The 13,031-nt window shown below is 39.3% G+C and overlaps 1 protein-coding gene across 1 annotated transcript in view; it reads left to right on the top strand.

Annotated features, from left to right (window-relative positions):
• Positions 1 to 1,985: 1,985 nt before the first annotated feature.
• The window catches only part of GPR39 (G protein-coupled receptor 39), a 274,719-nt gene continuing 263,673 nt past the window's right edge, over positions 1,986 to 13,031 (top strand). The window contains exon 1 of the mRNA XM_044669912.1: positions 1,986 to 2,838. Within this exon, the coding sequence (XP_044525847.1) occupies positions 1,986 to 2,838 (853 nt within the window). The remainder of the gene's footprint in view (positions 2,839 to 13,031) is intronic.

Raw genomic sequence — 13,031 nt, 5'->3', positions numbered from 1 at the left:
ACATTAATATGGCAGAGGAGGGGAAACCAGGTTTGAAACTGAACAGGTTAAAGCTCCCTGAAAATCAGTAGTGGGTTCTGCTGTGAGTGACCCTTCCAGGTCTGTCCTGGGTAAGAGAGGGAGATACAGTCTTAGAAAAAAAAAGGAGTTATGTGTGCATGTGTGACTATCAAAACTTCAAACTGCACTGAGGCTTCTGGGACACCCTATACGTGCATCTCTGTGCATATGGTTATATCTACATTATATATATATCACCTAGGTTTCCTGCAGGGGGTGAATTTTTAACAGAGCTTTAAGTAATGAAGGTCCAGGGCAACTGGGTGGCTCAGACCCAGTGCCAGGAGGATGTGTATTCAAATCGAATCTCATATATTTTCTAGATGTGTGACACTGGGCAAGCCACATAACCCCAAACACCTTGCCCTTCCTGCTCTTCTGCCTCAGAATTGATAAAGGTAAAGGTTAAGAAAAAAAGTCCCCAAAGTCCCATGAAAAAAGGAAATGCCCATTCATTCCTGTTGAAATTTTTCTTCAGTCCCTGAAGAGAAACTTTGGGTCCTCAAGCAACCCATTCCTCACCTTTCATAAAACAAAGGTTCTCTTTAAAACAACTGATGCAGAACAAGTGTCCGTCTCCTTTATAATATGACTCTTCCTGGCCAGCTGAAGACAATGTTGGTTCATTCTCCCTGTGTGAATTGTCACAACCCTCTTCAGGAGAGCTCATTTCCTGGCTTCCAGTCTGTGGATAGATTGTAAGATGCTCATCCATATACATGCCTCCAATTAAAAGTTTCCTGCAGCTACCATGAGAGAGCGGAGTGCTGTGGAGTGAGACTGAAAAGGGAAAAGTGGCATTCCACTGTATACCCTCATGGGAGGAGTGAGCTCTAGAAAGCCCTGCTCTGAATGGTCTTAGGGCTTTGGGGAAAAGAAAAGGCTTTAAGGGGATCCCATTAGCCTGGTTTGGGCCCTGATCTGACCCTCTGAGACAAATAGCTCCAGGGATTGAGTCCAAGTATTTATTAAAAACAAAACAAGTGCCCCAAAGGCATGATTGCCAAGGGTTTATTAAACTCACCTGCTCTGGCTGATTGGAGAGAGAAGGCATCATGGCAGCTGGAGAGGCTGACTGTTTGTTTTAGAGGAGAGAAGGCATTCCCACCCAAGCCAGAGCATACAGCCCAAGGGATTCCTGCTCTTACCCAACATTTAGGATTGGACTAGGGTGTGGTGGAATTATGTACGTGTGGGTGTATGTGTGGAGTGTATACGTGCCTAGATGTGGTGGAGCCCAACAAGGAGAGGGAGGGCCGTTAGTAATCCCCAAAATTGATCTTTGGATTCAAAGTCAAAGAGCATAGACCCTAGAATCCCCCTAGACTTCCAGTGTCCAGCCTGGGGGTTGGGGACAGGAAGGAAGGAAAGGAGAGGTTTCAGCGACACCTCACCCAGTGCAAGGAGAGCAAGGATCTGATTTCAGGGAGGGTGGTTCCTTTGCCAGGAGCCAAGCCCTGTCCGCAAAAATGAGCATATACTGTATTTGATCAGGTTCCTCATTAATGATTAACAGCAGTTGTCCCCCTCCTTCACTGCCCTAGAGAAAGAAAGAAAACTAACTGGATGGGGGTGAGTAGAGGTGGAGTTAGTCCACAGACAAGAGAGGCGGAGACATTCACCCATTGCTCCTGCTGATTACTTCTCTTGGCTAACCGGACCGGCTGAAATCGTTCCCTTTCCGTTCTCTTTCACAATGATCCATGCACTCCCAAAGCCTTGACTGCCATGTTTCTCCCCATGGTTCTTTTGGGCTGAAGTTCTTCAGGAAATCTTTAGCTGAGGGCAACCCCCAAGTGAATTAAGTGATAAGGTGAACATTGCATCGGGGTGCCTGCCCTACGAGCTCTGCTGAGCCGGGAGGAAAGAGATTTAGGGGGTCTGCTGTTCGAGGAAAGAAGGTTTGGCTTACCACTTCTCTGCTCATGGCTGCCAAGAAAGATTCAACCTATGACTGTTCCCACGTGATCGACCACAGCCACATCCCGGAGTTTGAAGTGGCCACCTGGATCAAGATCACCCTCATCCTTGTCTACTCTATCATCTTTGTGATGGGTATGCTCGGGAATGGGGTCACCATCCGTGTTACTCAATTGCTTCAGAGGAAAGGCTACTTGCAGAAGGCGGTCTCAGACCATATGGTGAGCTTGGCTTGCTCTGACATCTTGGTCTTCCTCATAGGCATGCCAATGGAGTTCTACAGTATCATCTGGAACCCTCTGAGCACGACTAGCAATAACTGGTCCTGCAAGGTGCACACTTTTCTCTTTGAGGCCTGCAGTTATGCCACCCTCCTGCACGTGCTGACTCTCAGTTTCGAGCGCTATGTGGCCATCTGCCACCCCTTCAGGTACAAGGCAGTCTCGGGATCCCTTCAGGTAAAGCTACTGATCTGCTTTGTCTGGGTCACCTCCGCCGTGGTGGCGCTTCCTCTGATTTTTGCTATGGGCACCGAGTACCCTCTGGTGCAGGTGCCCAACTACCGTGGGGTCCTCTGCAATCGTTCTCGGACACGACACCTTGAGCACCCTGAGACTTCCAACATGTCCATTTGCACCAGCCTCTCCAGCCGCTGGACGGTTTTCCAGTCCAGCATCTTCAGTGCCTTCATCATCTACTTTGTGGTCCTGCTCTTGGTAGCCTTCATGTGCCGAAATATGATGCAAGTGCTAATGAAAGGGAAGAAGGGCACCCTGGCAGTGAAAGGGCAGCATCAGCTGAGGAAGACAGAGAGTAATGAAAGCAAAGTAGCCAGGAAGCAGACCATCATCTTTCTAGGTGAGTCTGTCCGGGAAGGCAGATTGTCACGCCCTTCCTTCCTGATTTTTGAGCCTGTGAGTTCAGGTAAAAGCAGCAAGCATCAAGTATTTGAAGTCCAGCAGCCAGACCTTTACATAAAACTGGGTTTGGGCTTAATTTGACAAGTTCAGAAACAAATATTAGGAATTTATCTGATTCTTTTCGTCTTCCTCCTTTTCCTTCCCCATCCCCCAACGGGAATGACTATGGGAAGGACACTGGTTTAGAGACATGGTCATATGCTATTAATGTGTTGGCTGGTGTTGTTTGATTGTTTTTCTTTCTTTTCTTTTTTTTTTTTTGGAAAAAAATATTTTTGTATATAGAGGATGTCCCAAAAGTTTTAGTATAGTTATAAGGTTTACTAGCTTATGACTGCCCTAAGAATTCTGAGTGTATATGTATATATGTAGATATGTTTCAGTGATTCTTCTGTCTGTGTTGGTTCACACCAAATTGGATGGCCCTTGAACTGCGCCCAGCAGGGACTAAGGCCTGCTGGGGCTGGCCAGGCAGCCATGGGATCTCCCTACCCATTTCCTGTTATTTCTCTGCGTATGAAGACAAATTCAAATTGTCATTCTTCTCTTAACTGTGTGTGTTATTTGTAAAGATTTGGCAAGTTCCTAATGTTTATGGTATAAGAATTTTTAATTTTCCATGCTGTATATTAATGTTAAGTATAGGCAGATTATTGTACTGTAGGGCTAAATGTCAGCTGTTGAGAATTCCTTGGATGTGATCATTTGAACTTTAAGATTGCTGTAGAGTCTTTTGTAGAGTCCTGGAATGGGTCTGAATCATATGAATGGGAACAGGTTGAACATGTATTTCCAGTGGTGCTGTATGGCATTAGGCCAGGTCTCACAGTGATGATTCCAAATAAAATTGTGACTGGGGAAAAATACATGCATATACATATATGTATGTATATGTGTGTATATGTACATATATACGTATATGTGTATTCTTTACAAGAATTAGTTTTGGAAATTATATATATATATACATATATGCGTATATACATATACATATATATNTCCTAATGTTTATGGTATAAGAATTTTTAATTTTCCATGCTGTATATTAATGTTAAGTATAGGCAGATTATTGTACTGTAGGGCTAAATGTCAGCTGTTGAGAATTCCTTGGATGTGATCATTTGAACTTTAAGATTGCTGTAGAGTCTTTTGTAGAGTCCTGGAATGGGTCTGAATCATATGAATGGAAACAGGTTGAACATGTATTTCCAGTGGTGCTGTATGGCACTAGGCCAGGTCTCACAGTGATGATTCCAAATAAAATTGTGACTGGGGAAAAATACATACATATACATATATGCATGTATATGTGTATATATGTACATATATATGTATATGTGTATTCTTTACAAGAATTAGTTTTGGAAATTATATATATACATATATGCATATACACATATACATATATATATATATATATAATTTCCAAAACTAATTCTTGTAAAAGCAGAAGGCATCATTAGATTTTTTTTTTTTTTAGGAAGAGGTAGCAATAGGTAGAAGGCAGAGTTTATTTTGAGTCAGGGAGATCTGGGTTCAAGTTCTGTCTTGGACATGTTATGGCTATATGCCTCTGGGAAAGTCACTTGAAGTCTCAGTGAATGCCCCAGGCAACTCCATAAGACTGTAAGTTTCCACCAGTTGCTAATTGTCATTGATGGAGGTAATGTTCTTATTGAGGAACTCCCTATATCATACGTCCAGACTAAAAAAATCGAAATGCTGGGCTAGGAACTGAAAGATCTAACATTTCTTAAAAGCATCACTATACATTTTTGGTGTGGGAAGAATAGACCTTATGCTTAAATGTATAACTTCTTATTTTTTCATATATAAAATAGGACCAAATTTACCTATTCTAAACACTTCAGAAGGATCTGGTGAGGATCAAATGAGAAAATGTATGCAAAAATGCTTTGAGGCAAAGGACTGTGAAAATGTCAGGGTATCATCATTTTATTCTACCTCTTTATTTCAGTAAAATGCAAGTTTCTGGGGGCAGGGACAATTTTCCTTTATGTATTGGTATTTGCAGTGAATAGCCCAGTAGGAACCTAATAAATGTTTATTGAATTGAATTATGAAGTGTCCCTCCTTTGCCCCAGAGTCTGTTTCCTTGGCTAATTTCTTTTTGGTTCTCATTTTTTCTCCTGTGCTCAGAGAACTACCTGGATCAGACATATTCTAGAGAGGGTGCTATTTCACTGCCACCAGATGCTCTCTTTGCCACCATCTGGAGCCTTCTTCAGAAAGCTGGAGTTCTCTGATATGCCTTCCCTGGGTACTACTTGGGTGACAACAGTGGTCTGTCTGCTTCCTTATCATAGACTACGAATGCAGCAGTGATCTTTTGTTGAGCAGAACCAGAAGGAATGCACAGATTGCTAGAACTTTTTTGTTTTCAATCCCTGTAAATATCAAATTAAGAGAGGATGAGAGTCTTTTGTTTTCCAAACTTCTATGATTATTCATTTGCACTTAAGGGCCTTCTTCATTCTTTGAAAAGATTGGCTCATCATGTATAATGTACTATGGAAATCATTAAATTACTGAGAAAAGCGCTGGCTAACGACTTTCAGGATTTGGGATTTTACCTGAGGTGTGATACAATCATAGGATCTTTGACTTGAAGGGAGTTAGCTAGACCAATTCCTTTATTTTACCATGGAGGAAATTGAAACCTGAAAAGGTGAAGTGACTTACCCAAGGTCACACAGGTAAGAAGTATCAGTTATTGATTAGTTTCCAATTCTTTGAAACCCTGTGGACAACTACTGTCCTCAAGATTTTCTTTGCAAAACTACTGGAGTGCTTTGCCATTTTCTTCTCTAGTGGGTTAAAGCAAATTCAAGTTAAGTAATTTTTCCAGGGCTACATAGCCAGTAAGTTTCTGAGACTAGTTGTGAACTAGATCTTCCTGACTCTAGGTTCAGTGCTTTATCCACTGAACCAGCTGCCTCTATAAATAGCAGAGGTGGGATTTGAAAGTACATCCTCTGACTCCAAATCTGTCACTGTTCCCACAATACCATACTATCCCTGAAATCATAAAATACTACAGCCTGAAAGGACTTTTAGGGAGTATCTAGTTCAGCTAGTTTCCTCATTTAAAACAGATTGGGGGGGGCAGCTGGGTAGCTCAGTGGATTGAGAATCAGGTCTAGAGATGGGAGGTCCTAGGTTCAAATCCGGCCTCAGACACTTCCCAGCTGTGTGACCCTGGGCAAGTCACTTAACCCCCATTGCCCACCCTTACCACTCTTCCACCTAGGAGCCAATACTCCTAAAAGTTAAGGCTTTAAAAAAATAAAAAAAAACAGATGGGGGTCCGGACACCAGATTAGAGAACCAAATGGCCTAGGTGTACACAAATTCAGGAAAGAGTCCTACTTGGAACCCAGGTTTCCTGACTCCCACTTCAGGGCTCTTGTGTGTCAGAGGAGAAAAAAAGTATTTTCTGGAAAAAAAATTTTTAATGGAGTAATGATCAGAATGCAATAATAGGACTGAGAGAGATGTATTTAGGTTTCCTGTTGTGTTTTGCTGGAGGAAATCCAAGAATCAAGTGCTAGAGCTAGAATGTTAGGTCTTTGCGGAAATCTTGAATGTCTAAGGCACTTGTGAATGTCAAGAGCTGAGTTCTCATTGGGCCCTGCCACTGACTTAACAAGTGAAGATGATCCTTCAGGGCTTCTGGAAAATAAAGAACCAAAGCCCATGGCATATATAGAGAATAATAGAATATAAGACCTCTGGTTTCTTAGCATTATTGTTGTTATCATCTCCTAATTGTTCCAACACAATTGGAGTGAGTGAGTATATTCTTGCTCTAATCTCATTAATTTTAAGGGAGAAATACACTCTAATGAATACACCTTTCCCACCTGACTTATGGATATGAAATTTCTTCTAGTAGGACATAATTCCTTTAATTTAAAAGATCATAAGAAAGAGATAGAAAAGACTTGGGGGGCATCTTGTCCAAGTTCCTTGTTTTACAGATGAGGAGGTGGGAGATTAGGTGACATGGTAGACATCAGAAGTAGTTGGAACCCTGCCATTCTGATTCCAGAACCAATGCTCTTTCCACTGAAACACACTGACTCTTGTAAAATTTTAAATTCCACTTTCCTTCTAATCCCCAGAGATATCACTTTAAATGAGGTTTTTAAGAATATTTGTCCAGCAAATGCTTTGGGTCTTCCAATGTGCTTATGACCCCATTAATTCTGATCTGAGATTGGGATATCCCTTTGGGAAAAAGAGGAAGGGGATTATGAAATTTCCTAACAAAAGACATAATAAAATTTATTTTCTTACTGAAAAATCATTGCAAGAAAGAAAATTTTGCTATATAACTTACCTTTATAATTAATATTTAGAGAGAAAATGATCACTGGCTTAAAACCTCATTTTCTCATGGAACTTCTTTTTATTTCTTGGGAAAAACTAAGAGTCTGTGAAATGTAGTTTGGGAAATACTACTTTAAGCTATTTCTAGTCATTAATTCTTTCATGTGAATGGAGAGAAGGTCTTCATAGATCATAGGATTAGAGTTAGAGGGAATTTAAGAGGCTGCCTAGTCTAATTCCTTCAATTACAACTGCAGAAACTAAGATTCACCAAGATGACTTTCTCAAAGTCTCATGAATAGGAAGTGGTAGAACCATGATATGAACTCAGCTCTTCTGACGGTAGAGCCTGTCTTCTTTCTACTAAACCACATTCCTTTTCTAAAGTATGAGGAGTGAGATTGGGAGTAGTGAGTAGGCAGGAGTAGAGAGAGGGGCAAGGCTCACAGTTTTGTCTACCACTGCTGCTATTGGCCTGGGGACTTTCAGAGCCTGCAAAGTTATTGGAAGGAGCCTGGGAACCCACATGCACATTAAAGATTTTTTATTTAGCTGCAATGTGATTTGTATCTTTATTCAATATGATAAATAAGCAAATATACCTTTAGTAGATTGAATAAATGAATTTACTTTATACATATATGTATAACTAATTTAAATTACATGGTGATGAATCAAATACAAATTCATGAAAATGTATTATTGAATTGGTGATAACTTTTTGGGACCTTATATATCTCAGTGGATAGTAATAGTTCATATACTATCACATGGGGGAAGGGTGTATGCCAATCCTTGATGTTCAAATGTTCAAAATGAGCCTATGATCCTCACATTCAAGGTTGGGAAGTACTAGCTCAGAGCTCCTTAATGAAAACCTATAGAATTATTTAAGAATGATTTCTTTTCAATTTTTGACCAAGGATTATGTTCTAGGAGTTTGTGTCTAGCTTTCTAATGGAGTCCTTATCCCTCACTAATGATGTTGCCTTGAGGTTAAAAAAAACAACAACAGTAAAAAACCACCCAGAGTTCCTGGATTAGAATCACAGAATTTTCCAAGGAAAGGCAGTTACCTTAGAGATCATTTAGCCTAGCTTGTTTTGTTTAGCCTATGTCTGCCCCCTCCTCTTCACCAAGTTAGACTATTGAGGGTAATCAGTTTTCTTTTGTGAGTTTCTTGGGGGTAGAAATGACTAATATTTAGAATATGCTCTCTGTAGCTAGCTTTCCAAAGCTGTTTGCCAGATTCCTCCCATGCTTCTTTTTTCAAATAGCTTTAAAAATATGATTCTCGCTAATTAACTCAAGTTAGGAAATAAATTAATGAAGTGAAAAGGAAGAAATCATGCCCTGCATCCATCAGATTAATACAAATGCCTTTTGCTTTGTGGGTTTCATAAAAATGATGCTTTGGGGGCATTTTTAACCCAAAACAAATGAACATATAAATTGTTTACAAATCGCTGAATTTAATGTGGTGACTTAGTTGTCTTTTTAGTATTTCATTTAACAGATGGAGTAAATTAAAACAAATATTTGCTCATTTCAAACATATTTTGCATTTAATGTGAAATGTAAATGACGACATGGAGCAAGATGTCTTTGAAGCTCTCTTCAGGCAATAAAAAAACAATTAAAAATTTTCTTTCTCCAGTTATAAAAAAGGATGATTTCTGCATAACCAAAGAGAAATTCATAAATCTCTGCATTATGAGGAAACCCATGCTGAAAATATTAATTTTCCTTCTTGTGTCTTTCACTGCCATGCCTCTGCCTAGTTGAACTCTGCATTGGGGAATAATGAAAACAAATTGGAAACTCTGGGAGAGAGTGAGACAGAGTAAGAGTAGTTACTGTTGTTGCTTAGGATCTCTCAAGCAATTTGCAGCCGAGGACCATGATAATGCAAAAGTGCAGACTCCTGGAAATATTAGTGCTTCTATTTGTCTGTTGTCAGCGATCTCCATGAAAATCAATAATGGGCTTACTCTCCTATTTGGAACGGTTTTCTAGGCTTGGTTAACAAAGGTTAGAGACAGTTTTCCCCTGAGCAAGACCTTGTATTACTGGGTTACAATTCCATGCCTTTATATCGGGAGAAACACTAATTGCTTTAAATATTTGTTGCTGGGATGTGAGGGCTAAGAGACTTGGACCTCATTTGATGTTTAAGTTTAAGTGATGTCTTTTGCTTTTTAAACCGGCCCCACATTTCCTGATATCTTTCCTCCTTCCCTACCCTGACCCCTAACTCTAGCTTCCTTGTCATAAAGCACAATTCAGGAAAATCCATAGAAACAGCAAGAGCATTTAATGGAGTATGTTTCATCTGGTGTCTGTAGTCCACCCATCTCTACCAAGAGGAGAGACCAGTGTTTTATTTCTGTCCCTTCATCTAGAAAAAAATATTGGTCATTGTCTTTCATGAGAGTTTAGCTGCCATTTAGTATTGTTTTTATTTATATTATTTTAGTCATTGTGGATTTTTTTTCTTGTTCTACTTTCTTTTCTCTGTGTGAGTTCATATAAATCTTCTCATATTCTTCTGATTTCCTCATATTTGTGGTGTTTTTTTTTTTTAAGTCCTTACCTTCCATCTTAGTTTCAATACTGTGTATTGGTTCTAAGGCAGAAGAGTGGTTAGGGTAGGCAATGGGGGTTAAGTGGGTTGCCCAGGGTCACACAGCTGAGAAGTGTCTGAGGCCAGATTTAAACCTAGGAGCCCACCTCTCCCTTCTCAAGGCTTGGTTCTCAATCCACTGAGCCACCCAACTGCTCCCCTGTGAGTTTTTTAAAATTATGTGGGAAATTTCCATTATATTTGTATACAACAATTTGTTTAATTGTTCTACTTTCCATTTTTTGGGGGGAGGGCTATCATAACACATGTATATGTGAATATTTTGGTATATATATAGGATTTCTTCCATTTCCATCTTTGACCTCTTTGGGATTAGTCCTCAGTAGTCAGATAACTGAATCAAATCAAACTGAAATCAAAATGTCACTTTTCTCTCATAATTCTAAATTTATTTGTCAGAATAGTCAGATCAATTCACATCAATTCACAGCTTGACCATTGGTGCATTTGTGTGCCTGTCTTCCCTCCAGGACTGGTTTATGCTTTTTATCAGACTCTTTCACAATTTCATGGAGCACAAGTTTAAGTTTGCTTTATAGGAGACAGACTGGAATTTCCAGACCTGCGTGTGATAACTTCCAGAGTCTTCAGTTAGGGTGTTTTCTCTATAAAAATATGTAAGCATAGGGGGCGGCTGGGTGACTCAACAGATTGAGAGCCAGGTCCAGAGACATGAGGTCCTGGGTTTAAATCTGGCCTCAGATACTTCCTAGCTTTGTGACCCTGGGCAAGTCACTTAACCCCCACTGCATAGCCCTTAACGCTCTTCTGCCTTGGAACCTATATACAATATCGATTCCAAGTTGGAAGGTAAGGGAGGAGTTACACTGGGCTAATTCAGATGGGTTGGAGGCAATCCTGGTAAAATAGCTAAATATAGCTTGTCCCCAAAGTCTTAAGGTAGATTTAAATTGGTTAAAACTATAAAACTGCAGTAAGACTTTTGGGACACCCTACACTTAAAGGAAATGCAGTATTTGTTGTTTGCAAGACCATATGGTAACTAGAACCAGGCATAAAAAAGACCTTTAATAATTAGATAAGAAAGATTAGTAATGAAATATCAATTGATTTAGGTCAGTAGCTACATTTCAAACATTTGAAGGTACTTAAAATGTTCTTAAATAGTTTAAACATACTCTCCCTACACACGCTTGTTGACATACATATTTGTTTGGTAAGCCATTGCATAAAACAGATGTCATTGGAGTATAGATTTAGACCTTAAAGAGATTATAGAAATTACTGAGTCCACAACACACATTTTATAGATGAGAAAACTGAGGAACAGAACAACAATTCTGAGCCTTGTTGTCTACCCATTATTACTCCAGGCTGCGTCTCTTTAGCAAAACTTTGATGGGATCACATTAAATTCCAAATGAGTTGGATCTGAATAAATAAATCATTTCTCTATGCATATTTTTGTCTCAAAAAAGGGGATATTCAGGAAATTGTGTATCTTGACCCTAGTTAGCCAGATTATCACCTACATTTCCCCAGCTCCTTAGAATTCTGTCTATTCAAGTAATCAATCTTTCTCTTTCTGTATTTCGTGTTTACTTTTCTAGGAGTCATTTCTCAGTCATAAATTGCTTGCTTCCTTTGATCAAAGTGGCAGACAAGTGTAATAATACTGCTTTTGTTTGTAATCAACTTGTCTCTAGGATTTCATTTCTCTGCAGGAGCAATACATATCTTTCTTGGAAGGGACAATTTGAAGTCCAATCCCTAATTCATTAGCAAACCTGTCCCTCTAGTGTAGTTTAGCTCTAAAGTGACACTTCGCCTTGTGTATGCTACCTGTCACAAAGGAATAAGGCAGTAGAGCCGCACGAAGAATCATTTTTTAAAAAAGACAGAATAAATCTTCATTTCCCTTTCTCTTTTTGTCTATATCCAATCATTTGCTAAGTCCTGCCAATTGTATGACCTTGGGCAAGTCCCTTAGCTTCAGGATCTTAATTTCTCATCATTTAAATAAGGTCAATGGACTAAATTATCTATAAGACACTTTTAGCCCTAGATACTATGATCCTATAATTTAGCTATATCTCTTGCATCTGACCCATCTTCTCTATTCAGATGGTCATCATCTCCATTCATTCTCTTATTCCTACACACTTGGATTATTGGAACAATCTTGTTGGTGTGCTTCTCTGCATCTAGTCTCTTCCCTCTAATATATCTTTAACATAGTGTCCTTTTCTCTTTAGCCTTCATGAATTTACACATATCTAGAAAAAGCATATATAATTTTATAATTTAAGACTTTAGAACTGAAAAGCATGTGAGATCGAGGGCCCAGCCTTTCTGCTTTATAGAAGAGGAAGTCATGGTTCAGAGTGTTGAGATAAGTTGCCTGAGGTAGATATTAGCCATAAACAACTCTAAAATCTGGGACTTTGGACTCTTGGGCTAGTGCTCTTTTCACTATAACTTCCCTTCTTTCATCCCTTCATCTGTTGAAATCTTTCCGGTTCTTCAAAATCAGGATCTTGTATCACATGAAAATTTCTATCAAAATGATTTCTATCTCTTCATATTTCTTACAAGACTCAGTCTGGAACCCCTCCTTTACCCTTTATGATTCCATCTGACTTTTTTATCCATAGTTATTTGATCATGTCTTGTTCCCCACTAGACTATTAGCTCATTAAGAGCAAGGACTTTGTTATTTTTCATGTGTATATTCCCAACACCCAACCTAGTATCTTTCACACACTTGGTGCTTAATAAATGTTTAGATTGAATTTGTTAATGTAGAGCCTGTGGTCTAGTGGAAATTGGACTAAACTAACTCAGAAGACCTGAGTTTGATTTCAGCTGTACCACTAACTCACTTGTTACTTTGGGGAAGTTGCTTAACACTCTAAGTAGCAGCACTTAGAGATGAGGAAGATACACTGGAGGTCATCTAGTTTAACTCCTTCATTTCAAAGATAGAGAACGCTGAAATCCAAAGTGGTTAAGTGACTTGTTCAAGGTCACATCAACAATAAGTAAAAGAGGATGCAAATCTGGGTCATTTGACTCCAAATCTAGAGCTCATTCCATAATTTTTCTATACCTCACAGCCCCAGTGTGTTCATGAGTTTATTTTAAAAATAACTCTCATGATGTAAAAATACACA

This window comes from Gracilinanus agilis, chromosome 3 (genome assembly GCF_016433145.1).
Source record: "Gracilinanus agilis isolate LMUSP501 chromosome 3, AgileGrace, whole genome shotgun sequence".
Lineage (NCBI taxonomy): Eukaryota > Metazoa > Chordata > Mammalia > Didelphimorphia > Didelphidae > Gracilinanus > Gracilinanus agilis.
Note: the sequence above shows the minus strand (reverse complement) of the source record. Positions and strands in the feature narration are given on the sequence as shown.